This window comes from Haemaphysalis longicornis, unplaced genomic scaffold (assembly GCF_048455015.1).
Source record: "Haemaphysalis longicornis isolate Haplotype H1 unplaced genomic scaffold, Haemaphysalis longicornis Haplotype H1 scaffold_2, whole genome shotgun sequence".
Taxonomy (NCBI): Eukaryota; Metazoa; Arthropoda; class Arachnida; order Ixodida; family Ixodidae; genus Haemaphysalis; species Haemaphysalis longicornis.
This window is the reverse complement of record NW_027526295.1, coordinates 104,893,831-104,904,237: the sequence shown is the minus strand read 5'-3', so window position 1 is coordinate 104,904,237 and position 10,407 is coordinate 104,893,831. Positions and strand designations below refer to the sequence as shown.

Sequence of the window (10,407 nt, the reverse complement as noted above, 5' to 3'; positions counted from 1 at the left end):
TTGCCGAATGCACCCCGTCCCATTCCTATCTGGGCCAGATTTCTTTCTCGTGGTTAGGGTCAGCACTGACAACCTGTCCAAGATGGATATAATCTTCTACTTCTTCTAGTATTTCGGTACCTAGGCGGAAGAGAGTGCTTCCAGCATGTTTATTTAGCATTACTTTAGACGTATTCATGTTTATCTTTAATCCGATGGCCCAGCTTTCTGACTAGGTCTTGAAGCATTTTTTACAGGTGTTCTGCAGTCTCACTGAACAAGACTATGTCGTCCGCAAACCTCAAATGGCTCAAGAATTCTCCGTTTGCCCGTAATCCCACCTCTTCCCAGTTAAGCTTCCTAAATATATTTTCCAGACATGCTGTGAACAATTTTGGTGCTCCCTTTCTGATCGTAAACTTTTCGCTTTTCGTGTGGAGGATTTTCCTGCCCGTACATCCCTTATATATGTCGTCTAGGAGTCTTATGTAAGTCTCCTCGATTCCCTGGTCTTTTAATGCTTCCAGCACTGCTGCGGTGTCTAGCGAATCGAACGCTTTTTCATAGTCTATGAATGCCATGTGAAGGGGTTTATTATACTCCGCTGATTTTTCAATTGCTTCATTGATGACATGGATGTGATCTGTCGTCCTTTTCTAAAGCCGGCTTGTTCCCTCGGTTGTTGGAAATCTAGGCTGTCGCTTATGCGGTTAACTATTACCTTGGTAAACAACCAACACACCACCGAGAGGAGGCTGATCTCTCTTCTTGTGGATAAGAACCCCCCCCCCGTAGGTGCGCTGCGCCACTGCTAATGGTGCTTTACATTACCTGCTTGTAGGGAGGCGGGGCGGCGGCAGCAAAGAGACGAGTGCATTGAACCTTCGGGTCGGGTTATAACTATGCGAACTGACCCCTTCTTCTGGCGGCTTTTCTGTTTTAATCCGGTATTCAAATCCATCCACGCTCTTTCTCCGTATTTTTCCACGAACAAGCGCCCTCCCGTTCCCCAACGGCGTGTCGAGGGAAAACATGAAGTACAATAGCTAATGGTGTCTTACTTTAACTGCCAGTGGCGAGGTTACGGTAGCGCAGGCACAGGAGGCGGCAGCAAAGAGACGATAATTGCCTGGTGGGGTCATTCTCCCCGCGCGAGAAAGCGGCAGAGGGGCGCGCAGCTCCAAGTCAGTCTGGTCGGAAAAGGGGATTGACTCGTCACGCCGTGGCGGGGGAAGCAAGGCTTGAGAGTGAGTGGAGGAGACAAACTAGAAACGACTGCTATTGATCCTTGAGGAGTGCTACCGAGGCTGAAAGGCGACGCCGAGCTTTTTCTGTCTTATCAGTAATGCTTGTCAGTAAGTGACGGCGGCAAGCGAGGTACACCAGCTTTTGATGGGTGAAACTGAAGAGAAACCGGCGAGCAGGATTTCGTATTTGTGTTGCACCGGAAGGGGCGACGGAGCGGACAATGTTACCATGCACCAGAAGCCGAGGCGGCAGACAGACGACCATTCTTGCGATGGATGACCATAGCTCTCGAAAGTACGGAGAATTCGGCGCGTCATCGTAAAAGCCACGTGGAAGACCTTAGGTTAACGCACCCACCGGCATGTGTGGTGGTTTGGCGGCAAGATAAGCCGCCAAACGATGCCGCGCCGCCGTGCAGAAGCGCCAACAACAGTTGTTCTGTGCCACCCGTTTCTCCCCTCTATTCCACGTCTTTGTCGAAACCGCAGGAGCGTTCTGTGTACATTATAGGTGTGCAGTCCTCACGTTCGTGCACGGCGTGTTAGCTCTCTGAAATGGGGAGGAACGGAGTGTTTCTATGTAAAACGCGTATGGCGGCACTTTAGCTCAACGCATCCAGCGGCATGCGTATTGTGGCGGCGGAAGGGCTCGCACGTGGGCCAGGTCCTTTAGCTTTAAAGAATAGCGCGAAAATAGCGCGAACGATGCCGCGGCGGCGTTGAACATCCTGTAAGGTGCTGCAGTGTGTCCCCCCCTTCCTCACCTATTTCCTGCGTTTTTTTCTAACCGGCAAGGGCATTGAGCGTAAGTTTGTTGTGGGTATGCAGTCTTGCAGTGCGCCCAAGGCGTGTCCCTCTTTTGAGGGTGGTGCAGCAGAGAGGGGACCTGTCACTTTTCCGATGGGACAGCATTGTTTGCGGAGACTTTCTGACGTTGGAAACCACGAAACGATGGGCAGATTAAAAGGCCCTGCGGCGGGTCACAAGGTGTTTAAATAAGCAAGTTCAGCTTGTGCGAAGCTGCACTAGTCCTTCGCACAGGAGGCACGACGGCGACCGGCCCTACTACCGGACCGGCAGACTGCGCTCGCTACGGTATGTACCGTCCTTTACAATTATTATCAGTTCGGTAGGCCTGTTTAGTCTTCCTTTTTTGGACATAGACAATCAGTCACTTATACACGCTACGCTACAAATTCACTAGGCCCGTTGGCGCAGTTTGTGAGCAAAATAGTCGTCATTTTCCATTTAGGCGTTGGAAAGGACGTTCTTATGAATTTATCCACATGTTGCACTTAATTCTTGAGACGCGACAGCCTGTTCTGATCTTATGTTCTACTTCCTCCAATCAGCATGTAACGGCTTTGGCAGTACTTTTAGACCGAGTTTACTACATAAAGATCGGTGAGATACTGTAGGCTTTTAGAAGCAAGATGCATCCGCGCTAATACCTTGATGGACGTGAACGGAGAACGAAAAGAAGTTATGATATAAAGTTCTCATTAAAGAGCATTGCTGGTACCCGGTAAGAAAGTCGAACGTTATTTAGCTAGGTCATGAATTTTACTTGATGTTTGTTTTTATTTCTTTTGACGATTTGATATTTACGCTTGATGTAGAAAAAGAAGACTGTTTCCTTTTGATCGTAAATCTTGATCGTAATCTTCTTGCACATGAACTGGAATTCTATGCTATTCGAGGTATGGCTTTCAGCCTTATTACATTATAATTTAGTCATCGTTCCCAGTTTGTGACAATAATACAATTGCAAGTCGGATATTCAGGAAACATGTTCTGGTGTTCCCCAGGGCAGTATTCTAGGACTGCTCTTATTTCATATTTATATTAATGACATTGTGCAGATAGACCCGTCAGTGAAGTTCGTAATTTACGCCGACGACACGAGTTTGTTTATCGCAGAAGAGGCTAGCGAGAGATTACTCCAACGAGGTAATGAGGTCGTTGAAAAATTAGCCGTATGGGCTTGTTGCAGTGGGTTCAAGAATAACACTGAAAAATCTAAGGCAGTTATTTTTGGTGCAAAAGGTGAATATGTCAATAAAAACCAATATTTAGTTTTAAATGCGTGTCCTGTAGAGATTGTAGCCAGCTTTAAAAATCTTAGGAGTAGTTTGGGAACACATGCTTTGTGAATTGCACTGACCAAGTTGTCAACAAACTGTCGAGAGTAACGAGATTGCTTTACAAAAATAGTGACCTATTGCGGACGAATACAAAGCTACTCATTTATTATTGGCTGTTCCTGTCGTACTTAAACTGTTGTTTTCTTGTTTGGGGCCCAACAACGGTTACAAATATTCCTACAATATCTAGGTGCAAAATAAAGCTGTTCGATTTATACCCAACGTTGCAGCAGACAAGCCAACTAGATCTTTGTTCAAATAGTTTGGTTTAGTCAACACGAACAATTACTATAATTACCGTTTATGGAAGGCGTGGGTTGCTGAAAGAATAAGGGAAACGTTTTCTATTTGTACTATGTCCAACCTAACCGTTAAAGAGCATTCCTACAACACGAGACAACCTGATTATTAGACTCTCCGTCCCACTAGAACAAATTATGACGACCACTTGATGCAAAACATTGTCCAGAAACTTTGGATGAGCAGTGGAAATCGACTTACATTCAAAGATGGGCTTGATTTGTATGTATAGCGTAGTGTTTGAGCGCCATTGTCGCTAATGTAGCGTTTGTTTTTAACTTTACCACCTTTCTTATTTTTTTCCGTTTCCATTGTTTGCGAGTTGTACATCTCCCATGCAAGTGTTGTATAGGTGTTTGTAGCATGCAAATTTTGGTTTTTCTCTGATGTGAATAGCTTTGCTTGAATTATTTATGATTTCACTGTTGTACGCCATTTTCTTTTCTCCGAGTGGGAGAACTTTAACAGTTTGGTTTGTCACCGAAGCATCCCGTGATTTTCTCACATATGTGTTTTTATGTTAATGTTTTTAATACGTTTTCTCATGTGGTATTACAACTATGTAGCTGCTGACCTCGAAATCGGGCGGGGGGAGGGGAGCAATGTCAAGCTACGAATGTTTCTATTTGCAAACATTAAATAACGTTTCTATGTCGACGTCTATGACAGCCACCACTTGGGGGGTCTCGGGGCCTTTGGGCTGTCTTTCAGATTTTTTTAAATAGGCCATAAAATATCCCGAACCCGAATTACCGAATTAAAAATACTTCCTAGCTCTCATATTATAACAGCCACATGCTGCTCGACATTTCCTAATACAAATGCAATTTAAGTTCCCATTATTCAAATTGATATAGCCCTCGGATTACGGATCACCGCTTTTCTATACAATAAAATATTTGGCCTCTATATTTTCTTTCGTACTGGTCACAAACTGTTCAAAACAGAAAAAGAAACAGGACAGAGGTCTATCAACGCTGAGTTTTGTTCAGCTCGATCCATGTTGCACTGTTAGTGCAACAAAACCAAACGAACTGGGGCATTGATCATGCCGACGTGTGTTAGGTGTGGGCAGCGTCAACTAACGGCTCTTTTATTTGATCCCAGCCCTCACGCAATGCCCGGCTCCCAAAGAAAGATCAGTGGTTTCTTTCTACCAGCTCCAAAGCGTGCATGCCTTGGAAGCAGAGATTGTCAAGGTATAATAATGCACAGATTTTTGTATATAATCACGAGTTCTGTTTGTGTGAATGCCTCCGTTCAACAATTCTCTTTGCTTCTACGCTTTTCTCTGTCGCTACCAGATATTTCTTCTGAAAGACCCGGCCTACAGTGTCATCGCGCAGAGCAAGGCACAGGCCATGATGGTAATAATTGATATTTCATTGATACATTTTTGCATTTTAAAAGTGGCATTTTGAGACAGTTAAGGACGGTGCGAATTTTGCAGAAATTGGTCCATCCCGTACCGACAACACGAACGCCGTTGTTGCACAACCATTACCTGACGACAGCGCCCGTCCTCCGGACCTGTCACCACTGTCGACTGATTGCTCAGCGGGTAAGTAGTTTCAGTATATCCAAATTAAGGTCATGCCTATCGGTTATGCCAATAATACTTTTTTGTTAGACATAGGCTAGGGAAAATAGTGGAAACTTGATTTAAAAACCGAATAGGAACAGAAGAAGCAATGAATGCCTTTTATTTCATTTGTACAAGCCCAAACATCGCGGCCTGCTAGCCGGACGGAAGAAGCAACCAGCTCGGACGAAATGAGCAATCTGCAATCGCTCGCCTTCAAGAATTCGAGAGAGAGTTCAAGCGAGGACGAGTCAGCGCTGAACGACCATCCGTCACTTCCGGCAAAAAACTACAGGTTCCCAAAAAACCAAGGAGGTAGATCATGTCAACGTGGCTGGTTTGAGCGATTTTCTTGGCTGTCCTACCAAAGCAAGAGCGACTTAGTCTTTTGTCAAGAGTGCCGTCGACATTTCAAGAAAAAAGGGGACAACACTAGAAATGTGGAGCGAGCTTTTGTTAAGACTGGTTTTAACAACTGGAAAAAGGCTATCGAAAGGTTCAAATCGCACGAAAAGAGCCAATTTCACGTTGACTCCGTGAGCCTAAACTTGTCATACCAGAGAGGCATTCCTGTTTTGAGTCTCCTTTCGCAGCAATGCAACAAACATCAGGAGGATGCCAGGGCAGTACTTCGCGTCATAGTTAGCTCTGTGCGCTATCTCTGCCGCACAGGGCAAGCTCTTAGAGGACAAGGTAAACTGGATGGAAATTTTCTCGATTTGCTTCATGAGAGATCAGAGGATGTCCCGGTCCTTAAGACGTGGATGGCTAAGAGGGACAAATGGGTGAGCGGGGACGTGCAGAATGAGCTTATAGAAATTATGGCACATACCGTACAGCGAGAGATTGTGGAGGATGTGAAATCCAGCCCGTTCTACGGTATCATCGCTGATGGAACAACGGATGTGAATGGTGACGAGCAGTTCACCTTTTGCGTGCGGTGGGTGCAGAGCAAGACCCTTGAGCTTCGGGAAGAGTATATTGGCATGTACAACGCGCCCGACAGCAGAGCTGAAACTCTATACTCTGCCATCAAGGACATGCTTTTGCGCCTGGGCCTAGACTTTCACTGCGTCCGTGGCCACTGCTTTGATGGGGCGGCAAATATGTCCGGTCGTTTTTCGGGTGTACAAAAAAGAATTAGCGATTGCGAACCGCGTTCTTTGTATGTCCACTGCAGTAATCACTGTTTAGATCTTGTACTGCAGGAGGCTAGCAGGAGCTGCGACATAATTGGAGACGCTCTTAGCACTGTTAAAGATATTTCCAACGTAATCCTCGACTCCAAAAAGCGCAAAAGTGCTTACGCCAACATAGTAGTTTCTACAGGGGGCGAAGTAGATTTGGAGAACGGTTCCAGGCCAAACAATTTACTGCCGCTTTGCCCTACGCGATGGACCGTTAGAGTTAAGTCCATGCAAAGGTTTCTTGACAACTACGCTAGGGTACAGGAGACGCTCAAGGAGCTTTTGGAGACACCAGGTTCAGTGACAGATGGCAGCAAGGCCATTTTCAGGGGTTACTACACCCTTTTGCAGAAATTTGAAACGTTGTTAGGGATCAACATTTCCATAGCTTTTTTCGGCCCTTGTGAAGAATTGGCAAGGGCTTTCCAGAGCTCAACATGTCGAGCGGCGGGTGCAAAAGAGGCTGCAGAGGCTCTCCGCGAGGCGATCTCTCAGCTGCGCTCTGATGCCGCGTTTGAGGAGCTGTGGCAGCACACGAGCACAACTGCAGCACGCCTATGCCTGAAAGAGCCTCGAGTGTCCAGGCCGGCAAAACCGCCTAGGCGGTACGAGGCGACTGACAGGCCTGTTCAGCCAGTTACACTCGACGTTAAAGCAGCACTGCGCAAGGAGTATTTCGCTGCTGCCGATCGGATTATGAATGAAACGCAACGGCGTTTTGAGCAGCCGGGCATGTTACAGCTCGTAAAACTGGAAGGCATTTTAGCCAGCGCTGCAAAGGGAACTCAGTTCACAGCTGATGGGCTAAAGGCGTCTTTGGGAGTGCATGCAGTAGATTTTGACCTGTGCAGACTCTCGGCGCAGTTTCTGCTTCTACCAACTCTTCTACACGATGCCGATTCCACCACATCCCTGGGCATTTTGAAGATGCTGCAAAGCAAACCGGAAAACATTCGCGAGCTAATGGACCAGGTCGTGCGGTATGTTCAGCTTTTGCTGTCCATACCTGCATCGGTCGCTTCTGGGGAGCGCTCTTTTAGTGCTCTGCGCCGAGTAAAAACTTATTTGCGCAACCGAATGACCCAGAAGAGGTTGTCGCATCTTCTGATTTTGAACATTCATAAGGAAAGAACGGCGGCCCTCAGGTTAGAGGACATCATCAAAGAATTTGTGAGCAGAACAGCGGAGCGAGTAGCAACCTTTGGTCCCGTCTAGCTGTCCGAAATGCCTGCTGCTTTTGTGCATTTTTGACATTCATGTACAGTCATGGTCACATGAAGTGCGAACACAAAATTATGAACAAGAACACGCAAAATTGAAAAATGCTGTTCTTGGAGGTCCAAAAATGGCGCACTGTTGGTATATTTTGAAAGCCACATTTTCCATCTTTGTTATTGTTATTAGGCCACACATCAATGTGACTTGCATGGAGAGAAATCGCGCTATTTATGTGTTCTGGTTTATATTATCCTGGTCGCGTTTCATTTGTCCGTGACTATACATACATGTATTATAGCGTGCTTGTTCGTATTGTTGCATTTCCATTATTTTTATGTCATGTTTTTATATGCGTCAATATACAAATAGAAACAGACCTAACTTTACAGGATGGCATCAAAGAACTTTGGAGATAGCAGCAACCTTTGGTTCCACCTAAGCCCCTATAGCAATAACACCACTGACTGATAAGTGTGATGCTTGTGTGCAATATTTCCAATTGTATGTATGTATTATAGCGTGGCTGTTTGTACTGTGGTATTGCAATTTTTGTATTTGTATTACGCTTGTTTTCTGCGCCATTGTATAAACGTACCAAACATTCTGTTGCTTAAATAATATGTCAAATGCGAATAAATATGTGGTCACTGAAAATTCACTCTATTTTCTGCTTAATAGTACGCGGCCTATCTTGACTAAGATGGCCACTCGCAACACATTCTCTTTCTTCCCCCTTCCCCATCCCGTTTATTTTTTATTCAATGAACGTATAATAAGCACAATTTAAAGTTAAGAATAACCAGTGGGTAAAAAAAGATTTTTGCACGTGGTTAATAGAAAAGAAGTCGATTTTTTTTCTTTCTAGCGAAACTCTGATTTTAATCGCGTAAAAATTTCGAAGTACATAAAAAAATAAAAAAATTGCTTCAGCCCCCCCACTGAAAATATAGTTCCGGCGTCACTGCGGCGTGGTTGTCTGCTGCGCGTCAGAGATTGAGCTGCTGAGGTGCCGGTCGAACACACGGTGTCGCCCGCTCGTGTACCATGTATTGATATTACTGGAAGGCGCCTGCTACAGTGGTCGTGCGATTAAAGCGTAATTCAAGGGCACCGCTGCCGGTGAAGCTACGGGTGCTGCCATGGGTACGATTACGGGCGAGTGCACTGGGGTAACGAGAGGCCCTGCGACGGTAGTTGGAAAGGACAAGGCTAATGGTGACGATAAGTGTGAGGCCGAGGGTGAAGCCACAGAAAGAGGCGCATGTGACAGTTGGCAGGCTGAGTAAAGCGCCTTTGCGACCTGTTCTTGAATTATGGGCCGCACAATCGGAGGCAGCGGAAATGAAGGCTCTCGAGCACTAGCAAGGAAGGCTAGCTGCTCGTAACTTCATCACGCACGAACGCCTCAATGTGCAGCAGAAGAGTAGAAAGGTCAGTAGGCACGGCCAATGACGACAATGACCCTCGTGGACAGTCTTCGTTGGGCAATGTGCACTCGCGAGTGACAATACGCTGTTTGCGCAGCTCGTCATAGCTGAGGCATTAATTGAGGATTTCTTCAATGGTCGGCGGGTTCGTGTCCAGGAGAATCTGAAATGCATATCCTCGATGCCCTTGAGGATGTGCCTGATCTTGTCGGACTCAGGAATCACAGGATTAACCCGCTTGCAGAAGTCCACACGTACTCAATCTCGCTGTGCTGGCACGCGAAGCCACTCGTCAGCGCGAAGCTTGCACACAGCGGGACGACCGAACTCCTGCATGAATACGGTCTTGAAGGCAGACCACGTTTGCATGCACGCTTGATGGTTATGAAACCACAAGTTCGCGACTTCGGTCATGTAAAAATTGACGTTATTCAGCTTAAACTCATCATCGCATCGATTGTGGGCGCTCACCCTTTCGTAGCCAGAGAGCTAATCCTCGGCATCGTTGTCATCGTAGCCAGTGAAAAGGGTGAGTTGCGTTGGCGAAGAGATCCGGAGCTCATTTAGGCTGCCTGCTGCGGAGACGCCATTTCGTGGTCGATTTCTCGAGGGAGGGCTGTCAGCACTAGCTAGCTTCGTACGTCCAGGGTGGGGACCACGTGAAGAGTAGGACCTTCCCCAAAATATAAGGGTGTTTATTGGCAGGACTTAAAAGAGGCAGCAACGAGGTGTGGCAGTTTCTGAGTATTAACGAGGTCTGGAGTCCTCGCGCAGATTTAGCGCTGAAGCGCTGTCGATGGTGCTGCCGTTGTCCCTCTGCGTGCGTCATATATTCACTCAGGGATTGATGCCACTAGGAAGATGAGCCTTCGTTTTAGCTCAAGAGGTACCCGCTGGGGGATACTGGTGCTTTCACGGTCGCTCACTATGTGTGTTACAATATATATATATATATATATATATATATATATATATATATATATATATATATATATATATATATATATATATATATATATATATATATATATATATAACAATAATAATAAATAACAATAACTGTGAGCAAACAGGCGAATATATTTTATTCTGGTGAAGAGACCGCACAACATTTCTTGATTTTCTGGAATGCACTAGTCGAACCCTTTGCATCCTACATAGAATCCTTGCACTGGTATTCTGCTAGCAATCTACTGTTAGGGATATATTTCGCTTCTTAGTTTGCTTTCATGAATTCATGAATTTTATTAGGGTGATACAAGTTAGGAATAAGCATTTCGCAGCGTATCTATCGTTAAAGTATTTTTTTGCTAACCGAAAAAA

The 10,407-nt window shown here is 45.7% G+C and overlaps 1 protein-coding gene across 4 annotated transcripts; it reads left to right on the top strand.

Annotated features, from left to right (window-relative positions):
• Positions 1 to 1,084: 1,084 nt before the first annotated feature.
• On the top strand, positions 1,085 to 8,315 carry LOC144169088 (zinc finger MYM-type protein 1-like). Of its 4 annotated transcripts, XM_077698096.1 has the most exons (5): positions 1,085 to 2,321; positions 4,778 to 4,869; positions 4,975 to 5,037; positions 5,121 to 5,231; positions 5,391 to 8,315. In XM_077698096.1, exons 2-5 carry the CDS (start codon positions 4,788 to 4,790, stop codon positions 7,652 to 7,654), a joined length of 2,520 nt encoding a protein of 839 aa, XP_077554222.1. In that variant the 5' UTR covers positions 1,085 to 2,321; positions 4,778 to 4,787; the 3' UTR covers positions 7,655 to 8,315. The 4 variants fall into 4 exon arrangements, with proteins under 4 accessions (XP_077554222.1, XP_077554220.1, XP_077554221.1 ...); XM_077698094.1 differs by having other exon boundaries at positions 4,778 to 5,037; XM_077698095.1 differs by lacking the exon at positions 1,085 to 2,321 and having other exon boundaries at positions 4,259 to 4,869.
• The last annotated feature ends 2,092 nt before the right edge of the window (positions 8,316 to 10,407 follow it).

What these genes read in the sequence shown, in the direction of transcription:
- LOC144169088 (XM_077698093.1), top strand. Translation starts at nt 4,719, where the DNA reads ATGCCGACGTGTGTTAGGTGTGGGCAGCGTCAACTAACGGCTCTTTTA. An exon ending in GCAAGGCACAGGCCATGATG is followed by an intron (nt 5,038 to 5,120) that starts GTAATAATTGAT and finishes CGAATTTTGCAG; the next exon opens with AAATTGGTCCATCCCGTACC. An exon ending in GTCGACTGATTGCTCAGCGG is followed by an intron (nt 5,232 to 5,390) that starts GTAAGTAGTTTC and finishes CATTTGTACAAG; the next exon opens with CCCAAACATCGCGGCCTGCT.